The sequence below is a fragment of the Drosophila rhopaloa genome, unplaced genomic scaffold, assembly GCF_018152115.1.
Source record: "Drosophila rhopaloa isolate 14029-0021.01 unplaced genomic scaffold, ASM1815211v1 contig_2, whole genome shotgun sequence".
NCBI lineage: Eukaryota > Metazoa > Arthropoda > Insecta > Diptera > Drosophilidae > Drosophila > Drosophila rhopaloa.
In genome coordinates, this window is record NW_025335083.1 from 6,907,484 (window position 1) to 6,927,059 (window position 19,576).

The 19,576-nt window shown below is 39.2% G+C and overlaps 2 protein-coding genes across 2 annotated transcripts in view; one reads left to right on the forward strand and one right to left on the reverse strand.

Moving 5' to 3' along the window:
* LOC108039958 (hemicentin-2) overlaps positions 1-19,576 on the forward strand; it is a 52,817-nt gene that overhangs the window by 20,993 nt on the left and 12,248 nt on the right. The gene's annotated exons all lie outside the window — the stretch shown is intronic.
* LOC108039973 lies at positions 6,967-12,490 on the reverse strand. Its single transcript, XM_017117183.2, has 3 exons — positions 12,384-12,490; positions 7,392-7,552; positions 6,967-7,336 (listed from the first exon to the last, which is right to left on the reverse strand). The coding sequence occupies exons 2-3, from the start codon at positions 7,542-7,544 to the stop codon at positions 7,043-7,045; spliced, it is 447 nt and encodes a 148-aa protein (XP_016972672.2). The 5' UTR covers positions 7,545-7,552; positions 12,384-12,490; the 3' UTR covers positions 6,967-7,042.

Sequence of the window (19,576 nt, forward strand, 5' to 3'; positions counted from 1 at the left end):
AGTTGCAACAGAAAAGAGCGGACTGGACTGGAGGAGTTGTCGGAGTTGTTGGATAGTCAAATCCAATTGGGTGTGGTGAGCGACAAGGGGAAGTCATATAACTTTCTTATTTGAAAATTTGTAATTGCATTTGTTTTGTATCAAATTGAATTGTAAAACCATTTGTAAACGGCTTAGTCGCATTAACATGGATGCTAGATCGATTCTTGATATGACAGTTCCTTTGCTGCGGTCAAAGTGTTCCGAGTTGGGATTGGAAACAAATGGAAGAAAGAGTGTTTTACAGGATCGGCTGTTCGATCATTTTGGGCTGGATGTGGGTGGCGATGCGGGTGAAGATTCTGTAAGCGTCAGTGGTTCATCAAACTACCAAGAAGCGAATGCACCTGTAAGCTCAAGATTTACTTTACGCGATATTCAAGACAGTGTATCTTCGTTTTCGGGCTCCGAACAAGAGGACGTCAATCACTGGCTGTCCGAATTCGATGACGTTGCTGTTACGGTGGGCTGGGATAACTTGCAGAAATTTATTTATGCCAAACAGCTTCTGATTGGAGCAGCCAAGCTTTACATCAGAAGTGTTAGAGGAGTTAGGGGTTGGATCGAGCTTAAAGAAGCATTGAAACAAGAGTTTGGAAAAAAGTTATGTTCGGCAGAAATACATAAGATTTTGCGGCAGAGGCAGAAGCAACCAAAGGAGTCATGCATTGAATTTCTTTATAGTTTAATGGAGATAAGCAAGCCGATTAATCTCGACGAAGAAAGCTTAGTTTCATATTTTGTAGATGGCATACCAGATAGCAAAGTAAATAAGGCAGGACTGTATCGCGCCAAATCCGTTAGGGAACTCAAAGACGAAATTTATATTTACGAGAAGATGAAGGGTAAAGGAAAGGAAAGTTTTAATAAGGAAGTGACAGGTAAACAGAATCAAGGTAATTTACAAAGGAAGTGCTTCAAATGTAATAGTGAGGGCCACATCGCAAAAGATTGCAAAGGTGAAGTAGTTTGCTACAACTGCAACAAGAAAGGACACATCTCGAAGCACTGTAATGAGAAGAAAACCAAAATTTCCGTTAAGAACGAGTCTGCTAATCTGCTGGAAGCTAAAGCTGCGAAAGGGCTAATTTACAAGATGCTGAAAGTTAATGACGTGGCGTTTGTAGCCATGATTGACTCAGGATGCGATTTGTGCTTGATGCGAGAGGACATTTTCAGAAGTTTCGATGGCCTAAGGCTCAGACCAGTAGTTAAACACCTAAGAGGCATTGGCAAAGGCGAATTGGTAACAATTGGATCTTTTGAAGTTGATATCGAAGCAGATAATATATGTTTCTCTGTGACTTTTCATGTGGCTAAACAACACGAACTGGAGTATGCTGCGATTGTTGGAAATGATGTGCTGCAATCCGTCGACCTTATGTTCACCTCAGATGGAGTCAAATTCATTGCGAGAGAGAGCGATTTTGCGTCAACATTGAAGGGTATGTGTGTCACGGAGATCGTCGAGGAAATCTCTGTTTTGGATAAAGTTGACTTGTCTCACCTGAATAAGAATCACAAGCTAGAGATAGAGCAGCTTGTTACAAGGTATAAACCAGAAAAATCAATTGACTCACCTGTGAGTATGAAAATTGTATTGGAAGACGATATTCCAGTTTATCAACGCCCAAGACGAACCTCTTATGAGAACAAGTGTTTTATTGAGAAACAAGTGCAGGAATGGCTGGCAGAGGGAATTATTGTACCCAGCTCCTCAGAGTACGCATCACCAGTTGTACTAGTTGCAAAAAAGGACGGATCAAGAAGATTTTGCTGTGACTACCGACGGCTTAATCAAAAAATCAAGAAGGACAATTTTCCGATGAGCTTAATTGACGACGTTCTCGACAGGTTGCAAGGATCGAAAATATTTACAACTCTTGACATGATGAACGGATTCTTTCATGTACCGATTGACGAACAATCCAGGAAGTTTACAGCATTCGTGACACATAACGGGCAGTACGAATTCACGCATGTACCATTTGGTATCTCAAACTCTCCAGCTGTCTTCTGTAGGTATCTTACCGCTACGTTGAGGGATCTCATTCAAAATCAAACGATCGTAGTTTATATGGACGATATTATCGTTCCAAGTAAGGACGAAAACGAGGGACTGCAGGCGCTGGAAAAAGTTTTAAAAGTAGCTTCGAAGGCAGGCCTACGCATCAAATGGGAAAAAGCACAATTTTTGATGAGCAAAATCAATTTTTTAGGCTACACCATCGAGAACGGAACCATAGCACCAACGAACGAGAAAATTAAAGCAGTCGTTAACTTTCCTATTCCTCAAAGCAGGCAAGCTTTGCAGCGTTACTTGGGTCTGACGTCTTACATGCGACGATTTATTAAAGATTACGCCTTAGCAGCAAAACCATTGAGCGACTTGCTGCGAGAGAAAAATAATAGAAAGGACGACAGAAATTTAACGTTGACTGAGGAAGGCGTAGTTTCCTTCAACTGTCTGAAGCAACTGCTAGTATCAGCACCAGTACTCAAACTTTTCGATCCGTTGGCTGAAACTGAAGTGCATACAGATGCAAGCAAGTATGGCTTTGGTGGCGTTTTAATGCAGATGGACTCCGAGGATCAACAGTTTCACCCTGTAGAGTTTATGAGTCGGAAGACAAACACTTGTGAAGAGAAATATAGTTCTTACGAACTTGAGGTTCTAGCGATCGTAAACGCGCTGAAAAAGTGGAGAGTTTACCTGCTTGGAAAGCGATTTACAGTGGTAACCGACTGCAACGCATTTGCAATGACGATGAAAAAGGACGACCTACCACCGCGAGTTGCAAGATGGGCCATGGCTCTGCAAGAGTTTGAGTTTAAGGTGGAGCACAGAGCTGGAACCAAGATGAGGCACGTGGATGCACTGAGCCGATTGTCATGCTTTATGATCGCAGATTCCACAAAGTCAAGATTATTAGAGGCACAAAACAATGACAACTGGATCAAGGCTGTTAAATCCGTATTGACCAGCAATGACGTATATGAAGACTTCTTTCTGAAGAATAATATCCTTTATAAAGACGAAGTTAACGAACTACTGGTTGTTCCTGACTCAATGGAAGAGGAAATCATAAGCATTGCACACAGGGAGGGCCATTTCGGTATCAAAAAGACTCGTGACATTTTAGAAAAAAGTTATTTCATCCCAGGAATCCAGCAAAAAGTCGAAAGAGTAGTCAAAGGATGCGTTGAATGTCTGATCATTGAGTCCAAGCGAGGAAAGAAGGAGGGTTTACTCAGTCCCATTGATAAGGCTCAAGAACCCCTTGGAACCTATCATATCGACCACGTTGGACCTCTGACAGATACGAAGAAGAAATATAACCACATTCTGGCGGTCGTTGATGGATTTTCAAAATTTGTTTGGCTTTATCCTACAAAATCGACGGGATCAGAGGAAGTCCTAGAAAAGCTCGAGAAGCAAGCAGCAGTCTTTGGAAACCCTCGCCGAATAGTTACTGACAGGGGAACTGCATTCACTTCTGGACTGTTCAAGGAGTACTGCAGCCGCGAAGGAATTCAACTACTTCACATCACCACAGGCATGCCTAGGGGCAACGGTCAGGTGGAAAGAATCCACAAAATTGTGATCCCGATGTTGAGCAAGATTTGCCAAGAAAACCCAGCAAATTGGTATCGGCACGTAGACAGAGTTCAACAAATAATAAACAGCACTCCACCTCGAACTACCAAGTATAGTCCGTTTAAAATTTTGACTGGATTAAATATGCGAAAGAAAGACGATGATTTAAGAAAACTTTTTGAAGACTTAGGTATAGAAGAGATAAGTAAGGAGCGAGAAGAAATACGTGAAAAAGCTCAGGAAAATATTGAGAAAGTGCAGCAAGAGAACCGAAAGAACTTTAATGAGAAAAGAAAAGTTGAAATTGATTATACTGTAGGAGAATTAGTAGCAATTAAAAAGGACACAGTATGGAACTGGAATGAAACTTCGTCCTAACTTTTTCGGACCGTATAAAATAGTCAAAAAACTGAATCATGGGCGCTATGAAGTTCAGAAAGAAGGCAACCAGGAGGGACCGAAACTAACTACAACAGCTGCAGAATATATGAAAAAATGGGGTTCATTCAGGGGCGAATGAAGATTCAGGATGGCCGATTGTGGGATAGGGATATATTGATAGACTATATTTCACAACGATGCGTAGTATTTCATCATCCTCATCGCAAACCACTCTTCATCCTTTTCTATTAATGTGATCTATATATCCATCACACTCTTCCACCCGAATTTCGCGACACTATATTGCACCAAGCTTAGTTGATGCCGAACAATTGACAAAGCAGGTCGAAGTGTCCATAGTGCGAAAGTCGTAAAAGCCGAATAGTGGTCTTTAATTGTTTAATTTGAAACCTTATAAAATACCCGAAATAAAATAAATAATATTTAATTTGTAATACCCTACAGAACAGACACTAAAAACCCTCTTTTCCCCTTTGACTGGACATTTTAATGGAGAGCTATGTGTATCGGTTTCTCTTGCTGCTAAATGGCAAAAATAATGGCTTCGATCTTACTAAAATTCAGCATTTGACAAATACCAATAAATAATATAATTTAAAATCGAAAAAGTCAAAGGAAAGGAGAAAAGCATTATAAATAGATAAAATACTTCTTAAAAATGTATAACTTTAATATGACTTAAAATAATTTAAATAGGAAAAAAATAAAAAAAACATTATAGGTATATAAAATATTTCTTAAAATGTTAAAACTTTAATATAACATACAATTTGAGTTAAAGTTATAATTCTCATTTTGTTAACTAATTCGGTCTCTATTTTGTCGCCCAGTTCCAAGCTCCTATTTGCTTGCAAAAGAGAACTTTAAACGTTTCTTATACAACGTGTTGTTAATAAATTACCCAAATTATGGACGCGAAGTCGTCAGACGCAGTGGCCTCCGAAACTGGCGGTCCTTGAGTTGGGGAACCGGGTCGAAACGGAGCTGGATTCCCACTAGGATGGCAACAGCTGAGCTGGGGGAGAAAGGGGCGAACGGGGTCGACGAGAAGTGGCGGCATCTTAATAAATTCTCATGCGCAACACTTTGACGTTATTAATACGCTGGGGCTTCGAGTGCCACGCACGCACCTAAAACCGCCAACCAAATGACGGCGAATTTTGCTTAATTACACGGCTTATCCGCAGCAGACACCCGACGAGTGCGGTTGCCACGCGGAGTGGGAAAACGGGGGGAGTTCGAAGGGAATTTAATTTCGAACGTCACGGAGACCCTCGTTTCACGTTTAAGATACTGCTCTACATTTATTTGCTTAAAATTCGATCGCAATTTATGTGTCACAGAAATAGGACCAAGACACAGGCTGTGCCGCAAGAGGTGGCTTAATTAAATAAGAGGAAATTCCTTCTGCCACAAGTTCATTGAAATGCGCAAAGCACACAAGTTTAACTAAATGGTAATGAAGTAGGGATTCTAATTTAGTGGCTAATTTCATAGACATCTTAAGACCGTTTCCGTCTGCCTGTCAGCTCACAGAAATTTCAATACAAAAAAACTCACTTTTCACCTTATCATGTTTAACTGGCAAATTACCAAAGGTTGTTAGGCCTGAACTACCTTATATACTAGAGAAAATACTTGGTAGGTTGTTCAAATTTAAATTCATGGAAAATTCTTGGCACCTCATAACTTTTTGAAAATGTGTGATAAAAAAATATTGTATTTCTGTTTCCATTTTTTTTTATAATAAAATATTGAAATGTTGGATTAAAATAATATTGCATATTTCTTTCCAAGCCATTTTAAAATTTTATTTAACGGGGTTGTTAGCAAAAGAATACGACTACCTTATTTGGCATACAAATGTTTCTTAAAGAAATGTATACAAAAATCTTTAACATGTTTGGAAAGATATATCTTTAGAGTTAAACTTCGAAAAATCATAATTTTTCCATCTTAGAGGTCCTATCAAAACCCCAAAGTGCATAATTTTCGTATCCAAATCTTTATTAATATAAACTTTTCGTTTAACACAGTGTTGTTGACATTTGGGGCCTTGCGTTGCATTTAAGTATTATTCCTTAATGTTTTTGTATAATAAATTTTAAGCTTTAGATGCTCAAATTGAAAAATACTCCTCTGACCATTTGCAAGTTTACGAATCTACATCAGGGCTCTTTCTCGCAGCTGGAAGGCTTTTGTATGTTGTATATTGAATGAATTTCTCACAATGTACTTCTAAATTGACTTGGCAAAGGCATTGATGAGCCCTGCCCATCGATGTTAGCAAATAATCTTTCTGCTCTGGCATATTCCCACTGTCAACGGAATAATCAGCCAGGCGGGCTGACATGTTAAGTCACTTTGTCGTCAGGACACACATCCTGACATCCCGACATCACGGCATCCCTACATCCCAATAACCCAAAACAACCCGCCAACCCGACCAGCAACTCACCCTTCTCCCCGTTTTCCTGGCAAATTACACGTCTCGGATTTGAATGCTTCGGTTATTTTCATTTGTTCGAGCGGGTGTTTGTTTGTGTTTTGTCTTGTGGCATTAGTTTAAATTAATATCAGGACAAGGTACGGCAGGCAGCCCGCATGCACAATCACATCGCTATCCCTTGTCGTGTTTTTGGGCTTCACTTATTTGGCTTTGGGTTAAATAACGAGGGCGAATGTGAGGCGATTGGAGCAATAACCTAAATTAAAATGTTTTGTCAGATAAACATTAATTGTTGACTAAACCAGGACAATTTGTTCAGCACCTGGGGCTGAGCTGCTGGCTTAAGGAAAAAGGGTCTCCTCAAAGGAATGCTGGAAGGAAGGTAAGCAAGTGATGAGCTGATTAAATTTGCGGATTTGTGGTTCTTTGTTGATTTAGGTAACCGCAAGTCCTGCCATTCGAGAAGTGGGAATATAAATTGCATATAAAATATAAATGTTTATTAAAATTAATAAGAGCTTCGATCTATGAGCTTAAATTCAAGTGGCGATTTGTCAAACGTCATCGCAAACAAACTCGTTCTCCAGAAAATCGCCTAGCGAAGCACCGTCCACAAATCCCTGTTCATCTCTAAGCCACTGCTGATGGTCAATACCCTTAATTTCGCATACGACCTTGAAGATTAAGTCCTCCTTCTTGGTGTAATAATCGGGTGAATCGAAATTGGAGTCCAGCTGATCCGCTTCCCGCTTAAATTGCTGAAGTTTCTCGTGAAAAGTATGGAATTCCTCATCGTGTTCATCGAATGACTTCAGGGTGAGCAAGGCCAGGAATTCCGACAGGTGGGACTGGAGGAAAGACGGAGCTGAGCTCAAATATAATTAATCGGATCTGGGATCTTACCACATTCGCATGACTCCTCAAAAGGTTCTCGTCGTGGGCAAACTCGACCGCATGTGTGAAGCTATTCATGGCGCTGATTCCAGCTTGGCAAGCGGATTCGTCGGCGGTTTGGGGCAAACTGTCTTCGCTTTCGGAGCTTCGACTCGTCACCATTTATTGGCCTGCAATTTGTTTACATTATGCATGGTGTGAGTGGATTCGTTTCACCCCCAGCCCCCCTCGTTCCCGAGGCCTCCCATCTAGGCCTGCGGAATGTTTATTTTCGTTGCCACTCATCGATGTCGCACAGTCCCCCCAACTTGCCCCCGATCCGCGTTAGAAGTGTAACGTTTCGACACGTAGTCAAAACCGAAATGCTTACTCAGCTGGCAAGTGCATTGCAAATCAAATCGCTAGTTTACGATTAGTAAACATCCATCTCGAATAAAATAAAAGTACTAAAAGTAAAAGTCAATCACGAGATTTAAACCTGCTTTGATATCTTGTCAATGGGTATTAAATTAATTTGATTGTGTCTGAAATATAACTTTATGATCTTCTGCTCTCGGGGAAGCGTTTATATTAAAAATACTTCTGAAGTATTGCAATTAAATTCGCTGCTTATAAGTAAACTTTCTTTAGACCCCCATTTAAATTTTTGTTGATTATTCGAAATTCATTTGTCAGCTTTCCGTGAATATACCCAAATAAAAGCAAAGCGCGTTTTGGCAATAAATCAGAATCGAATTGGGTACACACAAGGAATATGTTTATCTGGTAGAATTTTGATTTCTCGCATCGAGAGACCCAAAAAACTCCAAACAAAAGTCGGAAAAGATACCATAACCGAGCTTATTGCTCAAGCTGCTGCAGTGAAAAAGTAAATAAACCAGATATAGCGCCACGTGAAATACAAGCCAGCAAGTGTAAACAATTCCAGAAATAAAATGAAAGCATCGAATGGCGCTTAGACAAATAAACATTGAATGAGAATTGCGAATGCCATTTAAGAAAAAATGAAACAGTAGAAGGTCGGACTCGTAAAACTTTAATTCTTATTTTTTGTATAGATTTTTACAAATACCCAAAAAGAGGAAGGCAATGAAGTAGTCAAGATCCAATTTAATTATTTTCAATATGATGCGAACTCATATAAATATAGGTACAATTATTTTATATATTCGCAATAAAAGCTTTAATAGCTTTGCGTTACAAAAAGTATTTTTACTTTTTAGAGTGTAATATTCATTTGGAGTCAATTTGTTCTTTTTGCAGCTCTCAGATTAATTATTACATTTTAGGCAAACGGTTTCAAGAAAATAAAAATATATAACTTGATTATCTAATTTGAGTACCACCTAATTTGCTTATGCATAACACAGTTAAATGTACCTAATTGAAAGCGGGCATGTTTATTTTTAATTAGCAAATGATTTTGTATTTTTTCTTTGTTGCAAACAAGCCACAAGGTCCTTAGACACTCTGAGTGTATTCAAATTGAGTTAATTAAGTAATTATGTCTTTATTAGTCGCTGAGGTATAAGCCAAATTGTTGCAATCACACATGCCCATGGCTTCCCAAATAGACGGCGACGAACTCAATAGGCTGCCACCTAAGCCGAGTGTCCTTGTCGCTGCGTCCTGATGTCCTGATGACGCGGGAAGGCAATGAAATAAATCAGGGCTCATTAGAGGCCTCGAGGTAAAGACGACACATGTTGTTTGTGCTCCAATGTGCGACTTCGCCCATTTCAGTGCAGCAAAGCAAAGTCGACAGTCGATGTCAACTTAATCATCGTCAGGACAACACATTCAATGCCTCCAGGAGTGGAATTTCAACTCCTTTTCCGGCGATAACACGACATATTGCCAGCTCATTACGCCAGACTGTCTGCCAGTGTGGGAGTGTCTAATGGGTATGCCTTCTTTTGTCAGTTTTCTACTTATTCTGCGGCTTTCTATCGTGCGCCCCCCTGTCTCGGTCCTAATAATAGCAATATTACACAAGTAATTAGTCACGCATTTAATTATTATTTATGGGCTTTGTCACAGTGTGCGGGTGTGTGTGTCGCCGCTTATCTTCTTCGGGGACTCGCATTCATCCTTTTGCTCCTGTATTCTGTGTCCTGTGTGCGTGTGCCTAACAATTATTACATGTAATTATCCACTTGAATGCCTGTGCCTGAATCATCAGTAAATCTATATGACACATCTGATAAAAGTAAGTAAGTCTGGTTTGGATTGGCATGCTATTAACATATGCATGTCTACGTAAGTAAATTACGAACGAAATCTACAAAGCTATTTCAGCAATATTGCTCATGTCTCCGAGATAATAAATTCAATGATATATTTGGGCATATGTGGGGACTATTTCTGTAACAAGCACTTAGTATTCAAATATTGATAAGCCCCCAGCAAATGACACAAAGACACAGAGATCTTAAGATTCCTATGGGACAAATATCACAGTCTCAAAAGAGACTAGGCTGATTTTGCTGGTGACACTAAAAAATTAAAAGATAAATATCTTTAAATATTCAAGGAACAAATATCACAGTCTTAAAAAGACTATTTCAGAGAAACCCAAGTCGGATTGGATCACATTTATTCCTGCCATCAATTTATAATTGCTTATACTTAATTATTAATTAATGGCAGATATAAATATGAACCTATTAGGACCAATCCAATTGAAATATTGGAAAAAAATATACGAGAGCAGCTGCTGTAGTCAATCGGGTTAAAGTTAAAGTTCAATCACGTAAATCAACGTGACCGAATCTCAAGATGTTGGTCCGCTGGAAAAACTTTCATCGATTAAAAACTTTTCGGGGTGGCCAGGCATTATCAGCTGGGCAAAGCCAAACTTATAGCCGACAGCTGCCGAATGGAAAAATGAGATTTGTTTGTTGCATAATAATTGGAGGCGATAGGCCCTTGAAATGCCAAGAATCGAAGAACTCAAGAGTTGGGCAAGGGCAGCCGGAAACCGAAAATAATACACCAGATTGGGGAAGTCAAATCTCTGTTGATTGGCCTGGCACGTTTCCTTGTCAGCTGTTTATTGAGGCGTGATATAATTAGCATAACATCGACACGGATTCCGCACCAGAGGCAGTGCGAAAAATAAAAAAGAAAAACGCGGGCAAAGTCCAGGCTTAGACGCAATTTGCTTAATGCTTAAACTTTTAATCACTCATACGCTCCGTGGCGCCAAAGAAATAGCCCGAGAGCTGGCAGATCCGGCTGAGGAAAACAAATTTCACTTCAGAGGAAAGATGTGCTGCTTTTCCGCATCCAAGGCAAATAGTAAACAAAGCGTTGGGCGAAATGAAATAAGTGTAAATACGACAAAAATTCACTCGCCTCACACACACACGCACACGCACACACCCCAAGATGCTCGCTCAAATATGTATGTATGCGCATCTGATTAAATACAAGTGCTTATGTGTGTGAGTTTGGCCCTGCTTATATGCCTTTTATCCCCATGAGGGCCGAGGGGGGATGGGGGAAGGGAGGATGCAGCCCCTTTGGGCCTCCCCCCAAAAAAAAATCATCTGCTTTGCCTTAAGCTCGAGTTTAATTCCTGCTTTGACTTTTGCAATGCACACTCAAGACACCAAAAGAACAGTGGGGTCACCAAAAATGGAACCAAAACAAGAATGTTTGGTTGGATCTTTCAAAGTTTTACATCATTTTTATAGAGCTCTCTGTATGCTTCTCCCTTCAAAAATGGTTTCTCTAAAACATTTTTGTCCCCATTTATTAATTTTAATACCTTCCGAAAGCTATTTATTTATTTATTAGTTACAAATAACTAAGGACAAATGGATCTTTAATATAGTAGAGATATTATTTTTAAAATTATCGTTATTTTAAGGAGTTTACTGTACGATTTCATTACCGGTCCACCAAAAGTGTATAAAATTGGGTATTTTAAATTTGTTAAAAATACCGCCAAGTGTCAAAAAAATGTTATTGGTATTTAAAATAATACATTTTATTTAATTAATTAAACTTAGTTATTAAATTGGTAATTTAATTAAATACTCTTTGATTCTCAGAAATTTAATTTGGTTTTCTTTGAAACGCCTGCCTTTTTTGGTTGATCAAATAAAAGTGCCCGCTTGACCTTAGCTAACATTAGCTTAACAGATTTTCAAATGCGGCTTTATCTTTTCTTAAGAAGAAAAACATTTCGCAATGAAAGGGTGTTTGAAATTTCAGAGCCTGAAATTAAGACTTTGCGTCTTTTCTTGTGGTTTTTTCGTTCTTCAGATTACAATGTAAGCTGCGGCGCGTTAAAGTAAGAATACTGTGTGTGTGTGTGTGCCAGTGGGTTGGTGGTTAGTAGTGGTGTTTTGTGTGCCGACCTATTTGCTTAAACACACTCTAACTGGCACTCAGCCCACTTCTCCACATCTCCACGCCCCCGAGCAAGGAGCTGCTCCCTCGGAAAACGCCTGGCTGCGTCTTCTACTTTCGCCTCTCATAACACATTAGCGAAAGTGAAAGCCGCCATAATGACTGCCCCCAGTTGATTTTCATTCGCCTTTCGTGTCTGTGTCGCACATACATTTATATTAGTTCAACGAGACTCCAAAAGCGAGGGAAAAGCAAATTGGCGGGATTGAGAATGATGATGAAACGAGTTCTCATGTTTCGAGCTTCTAAAAGGCGATTATTTAAGTTTTTTGTGTCAAAATATCGTGAGATAATGCGATAAAGGTTTATTTAGGTGTTTTTTTTATTATATGCCTGAGGAGTCTTTGTAACGATACTGATATATGTTACATATTTATTTGACAAAATCTATGCTGTATATAAAATATCTATACCTCTACCCCGAAAATATATAAACGTTCGTTAAACGATATAAAATGCTTGAGAGTGAAAAATCTAAAACGTTAAAATATCTAAGAACTGCCGGATGTTTTTCCTTTAATTCGAAGAGCTTCTATGTTCCGCGATTACATATAATCATAGAATGACTGGATCTCTACTTACTGTACTCAATTCCTTATATATACCAGCCTTGTATTAAATCCCCGTCTTTCCTTCCGGTGCCAAAAAAGTTGTAAGCAAGATGAAAACACAATTTTGAAATGTCAGTCAAATATAATAGGAAATTCATGGGCAACTACTTTGGCAGGCATTTCAACTTTGTAAATCTTATTTGCCGAAGCCCGTGGCCTGTCAATTGCGTTCGTATTCCAGTTTTCCCATCATCGACATCGCCATAGCTATCCGCCATCCCAGAGGGGCAAAGAAAAAACAAACTTTTATTAGTTTTCCGGCCGAACGTTAACCGTATTAAAAAGCACTCGGCAACAGCCAACATTAGTGAGACGCAGAATATGCGACACCATAAAGCAAAGTGTGTCGCACAACTGATAATCGCAGCCGCACACCAACAATAGAATGGAAATTGAAAAACTGTAGCCCACTTATTCGGGCTCCAAGTGCCCCGAACTTCTTCAAAAACGCATAAAAAATCAATGGCAAGAGCCGCCATGTGCGCAATAAATGTCAGCTACAAACGAAAACTTCACATGTTTTTTGTTCGACTTCCTTTTCCAGAACATCCGCTTCGGGTGTGCGAGTGTGTGTGCGATTGTGTGTGTGTGCGCCAATTTGTAGAGCATACTTATGTGAGCAGTCGAAGAAAGCCTGTCCCGCACAAATTGAAATCCGCCATAAATTGGTGAGCGGAGACTGACTGAAAAGAAATAAAGCAAAGTCGAGTCGAGCCGAACTGATGACAATTTATTGTTCACACTTGCAACTGATGATGGTGCTTAGGGGAATATACGTATATGTGCAAAAACCAACGTGTGCCACGTGTGTGCGAGCGTGTGTTTGCCAAAGAATATTTCATTGTCTGGCAGTGGGCTAAATGTAGGCTCTACAAATTGCCAGCCATTATTTTGCGCCTATGCCAATACTCCAAAATATATTTGCGATATGTATGCAATTTAGTGATGAGAGCGTAGCTGTGCAAAGTCACAAAACTCAAAAAAGATTGATGCACCGATATAGTATCGATGTAAGTCTCTACAATGATGAAGGGCACATTAAAAAAGGTCAGAATGCAATCAATTTTAGGGATACAAATTGTGCAATGCCTAAATGTTTTAAATAAAAATCCATTTTATATACAAAAGTAAAGTAAAGCATAATTTAAGTTGAGAGTGCTAAGAATGTACATTGTTAGCATCAGCCAACAGATTTGCTTGTATACAATCATTTTGTCAAAGAAATTTGGATACAAAATATCAAAAATGTGCATTTTACTAACAAGATTACCTGGTTTTAACGCAAGCATAATATTTCTAGCTATTAACGAAAAAAATTTAATCTGTATAATAGATTTATTTGGTTCTTATCAGCTTATATGACTTAATTATTGAAAAATTAGAACAAATCGTTGCCTTTCTTAAAAGCATTAACGATAAACTTGTAAAGGCAAAAAAAACATGTTTATAAAATTAAGTGAAATATAAATTATAGTTTAAATTTATATAATTTTCTGCAATATTAACAAATTTATGACCAAAAGCTATTTATTTGTTTGACTTTTAAAATCATGTTACTATTAATTGATTGTCTGAAACTTTTGCCTCTACAATGTAATGTTTTGAACTTGTTCTTTTCGGTATGCATTTCCCTCCCGATAGTTTAAATTTGCTGTCACTAGCTGCTAAAGTCTGGATTGTAAAAACAAAACGAAAGCCCCTTATAAAGCCTTAGAACAAAAGCCAGGGCGACTGAAAGTAAGCAAAAGTGACTCAAGAACCATCTCTTTTCGCCATTTATTTTCTTATACATGCGCGCGTATCGAGATGCGAATTCATTTTATTTGCTTTATTCCATGGTTGTACAGGTGTGCAGACGATTTTCAATTGTGCGTCTTGTGCTCCTGGCAGGCGATGATTTAAATGGCCGGGAAGTTTTGCCGACTCGACTGTTTTGTGGGGCCTACGCTCTTTCACAACTTTTGTGGGGAACTAAAACTTTTCCAGCGCCTAGGAAAGTTCTTTCAAAATACCGCGCACAATAAATGGAAAGTTTTTGCACCTTAAATGATGCCTCCAATCATATGATTAAAGGTGATTTTCCGTTCGCGGCAGCTTAAGAACTCGCACCACAACCGGACGGCCGTCAGAAGTTGCGATGTGGCTCGTTTAACACATTTAAATTCAGGCCAGACAGCAAAAATCCACTTCTGCCCTGGTCTTCGTTATCATTTATGAGTTGTTGCCGGGGCCGTTGCTGCTATTACGGCCTCTAAGTCTCGGCTAATAGCGGCTTTAAAATTTATAGAGTTTTCGGACTGCCAGACGGCTTAGGAGCGAAGTGATTGCCCCTTAAAATTTATGCCGCTTCTGGCCTGATGGTATCGTGAATAAGACAACTGTAATGCGATACTATTCCCAGTCTGGCCAGGGATATGTAAGTGGGCTGATTCGGGTTTTGGGTCACCAATTAAAAGAACACGAAAAACCCTTGTCTTCTGGTGAAAGAGTATCCGCACTTTGGCCATGGAAACGGCAGGAAAGCTGTCTTTCCTTGTTATTTAAGGCGTGGGGCTCGGCTTGCCTTTTGACATATTATGCCATAATTCCTGCGGCAAAACGTTTAGTTGAGCTACATAAATAATAAATATACAGGCTCAGGCAGTGGCCTACATACACACAACATGACATATTCGGGGCTCGGGACCGGGACCTTTTGGGCTGATTTTGTATACGTGGAAGTATCTTTTCTATGCTCCCCTGGCTCGGGTCTTGATTTACAAGGCTTCAAGACGGTGCTTCATGCTCGAATTGTTCTTCTGGCTTTTAATTTGCATTTTGCCCGGCTCAATTCGTGCAGCAAAATTGTTTTCGCAAAGATTTAGCATAAAATATTGAAAACATTTAGACAAAGTAATAGCAATGTGCCAAGACTTATGTAAAATTTATTTTAATTGTTTTTTTTGGCGCCTCCGTCCTTCGTCTTTTTCTGGTGCTGTTCACATCGATATGCAAATTTGGCCAAGTCCAAGTGACTTCGGAGTAAATCGAAAAAGTTTTGATCTCCGAGTAAAAACTAATAGTCGTAAATATTTATGTGTGCCAATGTTCGAGCTTAGAAATGTGTCCAAAAAGCTCAGTGCGACTTAGTTGCAATGGCAGGGAGCAGTTCAATCTCTGTATTCTGGCGATGGCAGACCGATTTTTATCAAATTTCCATTTTGGACTTAGGCAGCAAAAGAGTCTCTTTCCTTGCATTGCTAATGAAATTAAATTGAAACTTTGCTTTGTTGGCGAGCCAAGAATAAGGGCTCAAATCAATTGGTCTGGCACAGCTTTCATTAACGGAGGGATTTCGAAAGTCTAGTCGTGATGGCCATGAATGGGTTTCGGTCGGGCAAGTTAACATGATAATAAAAGTTAAGCCTTTGAGTAATGGTTTCCCATTATACAACTACTATAAATGGAACTTTTTTAATCAAAGTCATAAATTTTATGCTTTTTTACATATCAAATAAATATTTAAGGACTCATTGGCAGGTGCCTAAAGATTTTTGTTATAGATCCTTATAACTACAAATTTCCACTTCAACTTATAAATAAAAACATAGAACTCAATTTTCAAGAGAACTCTTAAGAATTAATAGCCGCTGGCCAGCTGTGAAGTAACGCTCCACTTTGCTTCCATGAGCCATTATGTTCATTCGACGCCTGTGAAAACTGAGGACATTAATCTTCCTGCCACATAGAAATTCATGTGAGCGAGACATTTGCCAACAGCCTTTGGCGATGGTGCACTTTCAACTTCAACACGTTGCCGAGTCCGAGCCAATGAAAGTCGCGAGCGGACGTGGAGTGTGGTGGATTCTATTCCAAGCAGACCCCACAATCTTGGGCCATCTCGGCTGAGTCCATTTAGCCGAGATTCCCTAGCCGCAGGCCCATTTGCTTTGGCCGGAGCCAACTTCAATGGGCCTAAGCCTCAAATATGTTTGGCTGCCCAGTGGCAAAATGATACTCCGCTTAAACAAATATATCCAAAGAAAAGAAAAATAAACGAAAAAAAATGAAATGGAAAACCTATGGGACATGCTTCCGCACAAGAATGTTAGGATATGGCCCACGGACGCCTTTTGATATGCTAAATAAAAATTGTGAACAACGATTTTAATAAATATTCCCCACACACCCATTTGCCATTGACAACAGCGCAGACAGACAACTAGAAAACTCCTCGAGGACATTGATAGAACGGGCTGCTTATTGAATTTTTCAAAAGACCTTTTCTGTTTTTAGCCACTCCCCCGAGGAGAATGGGCTTAAAGTGTTGTAAGCCAAGTGATTTTAAAGAGCTTTGGCTGCATTTTATAAAGGTGTTTGTATGATTTATTAGGGGTCACAGCGGCAGTTAAAGGTCTTAGGTTTTGGCCTTCTTAACGATTTGATTATTTAATCAGTTACTAAAGCAAAATTTCCCTTTTAAGATATGTATTAAACACTATTATTCACAGTCTGTTTCACCTTTGACCATAATGTGTCCATTTAATACAAAAATCCATTTACACTAAAGCCGAAAAGCAAATTCGTCTCAAATCTCATTATGTTGTCAAGGAGTGCCAAATTAATCTTAGCGCTCAAAAGAAAAGCCGATTTTCCGTCTGCAGCAGATCGATTTCGGGGACAATCAACGCCCTTTTTTTGTAGTTGACTGAAGGCTTTATTTGTCTTTTATGACCCTTCTTTGGAGGTAAAATATTTTTTGCCTGCTGTTGATATTTTCGCAGCCGTTAAAGCGAATAAAAATATACCTCGGCGGAAACAAAGCAAGAAGTTTATGACAGGAGCGTGGAAAAAACGAGAGGATGACGGCCATCAACCGCAGCAATCGGGTAACCAACCAAAACGAGCCATTAAGCTCCTCCGCACTCAACTCAACATTTTTGGCCAAAACAACACAAAGAGTTGGGAAAAAGCGAACTGCGCTCGATCGTTAAATCAAAAAGCCGCATGCGAGTGCCTGCAACATCATTAGTTGCAGTTCACACACACTCAAGTGCAAGTTATGCCACCAGATAGTCGCCATCCAGCCCATCCAAACTCATCGAGCACACCCCTTTTTTTCGCTTTTGCCCCTGTGTGGAGGCACTCGCAAACGCCGCTTTTTTGCGAGGTGTCCAAATTAAATTTGCATCAGTTGCTCCACGAGCATCTAAATGATGCCAAAACTGAAAGTGTATCAGTGTGTGAGTGCAGGACTGCAGCAACAACAACAAACACCAACAGAAGAAAGGAGCGCCACGCTGCAGATGCAAAAAATGCAGCACTCACTTTGGCATTTCGTGTCTAGTTTTATTTTTTTTAGATTTTTTTTTTATGTTCAGACTACTTTTCCATAAAAGCGGAGAGTTCTTTTTTCATATATGCTTTACAGTGAGCATTGTCCAAGTGAAACTCTGCTTTAACATCTATAATAATGGAAGCTGTTACCAATATTAATAAACGGCAAGACCAATACAACATTTATTTCAAACGTAATTCAGTTTGATGGTTATTTACCCCTACTTGAATTACTTTTAATGTGCAAAACAGGTATTGCTGTAATAAAGTCAAGTAAGATAAGAAATATGAATTTATTAAACTTAATATAATTCGAATTTTTTGTAACTTAGTTTGGAATAAGATGTACTAATTATATCAAAATTATCCTAAGCTTAAATTTATAAATTGACTTTAAATTCTTATTAAACCAAATATAAATCTATGGCCTAATAAATTAAATGATAATAAAGTAATTTAATACCCTTAGCCTTTCCAGGGTAAATCATGTTTAGTTTTTTCAAATACCTATATAAAAAGGTAACTATTTAGTAGACATTTCAAAGTTGAACTTAAAAGCAATACATTGCTTGTTTCAATCTAGTAATGACTAAATAAGATGGTAACCTAGGCGTATGCGCAATATTAAATGTTTTACCACGCTAGGGTGCACGTTTGAATTGATGTAATTGCAGCAATAATAAATATTTAGAAAATTTAAATGTTTTTAAACTAATTTGTCAATTGGTATTCGGTTGATTCAAAATCCCTTTTGTCTGAGAAGCGAGCCAAAAATGGATATTCGTAACCTGTGAGCCACTGTAAATCGCTGTGTCTCTATGTGGCTATTTCGACCACCTCCCCCTCACTCTTTCCATATATGTATGCATGAGTGTGCCTGTGTGCGGGGGTGGGCACTTAAATAATTTAGATTTTTGTGTCTAACATGCACATTCAAGTGCAGCCGGCAAAGTGAGTGACCCAGTTAGAGACTGGAAGCAGTGACAGGAGGAAAGGACGTGGACTTGGATGTGGATGTGGATGTGGATGCGGAATGGGATGTGCAATAGGATGTGGATGGGTGGCAGCTTTTGCCAGTTTGTGAGTTATGGAAAGCCGTCGACTACCTGGCCATTATCAGCAAGCGAGTCGCGTCGCTGTTTGGCGACTGCTCTGCTGCCATTATGCGCTCATTAAAATGTCAAATAAATTCAAATGCAGAAAACATGATTTTTCGCTTTTCGCCGAGAGGTGCAAATGGGTGTGCCGCACGTGGTGAGGTGTGGATTGCAGTTCGCCGGGAATGAAGATAATCCGTGCCGCACTGCGCTGCATAGTTGGCGCTGAATGATTTATAATTTATACGCGTCTGTAGTCGCGAACTTTGAACTTTGCTGAACCGAGCACGTTATGGTTTGGCAATGACTAGGCTTAAATAGAAGTGACAGACACTATGTATCTTTAAAGTTGAATTGACTCCTTTCGACTTGTAAGACTTTCTTTTCCTAAACTCATCAGTAAGCAGAAATGTGTTTGGAGTATTTTGGAGTATTTCCTTCACGTTTTATAGAAGGTTCCACTAGCATAATCACTTAGGACATTAAAAGCGCTCACTTATTTTAATTAAAAACAATTTCCATTGTTGAAGTCCATCCTCCTTCTTAAAATAGTCAGGAAATAGTTTAATTGCTTGCCTGATGTAGTACATATATAATTATTATGTGCCACTTCCCCATTGTTTTGGTTTTATTGCTCTGGCGCTATTTGTCCTTCTATCCTAAAGAGCCGTAAAATGGCATGTCATCGTGCATTTTTCAAATAAATTCGAGTGCACACACCCACTTACGTACGGAACAAGCTCAGAAATAT

What these genes read in the sequence shown, in the direction of transcription:
- LOC108039973 (XM_017117183.2), bottom strand. Translation starts at nt 7,544, where the DNA reads ATGGTGACGAGTCGAAGCTCCGAAAGCGAAGACAGTTTGCCCCAAACC. An exon ending in TGAGGAGTCATGCGAATGTG is followed by an intron (nt 7,337 to 7,391) that starts GTAAGATCCCAG and finishes TCTTTCCTCCAG; the next exon opens with TCCCACCTGTCGGAATTCCT.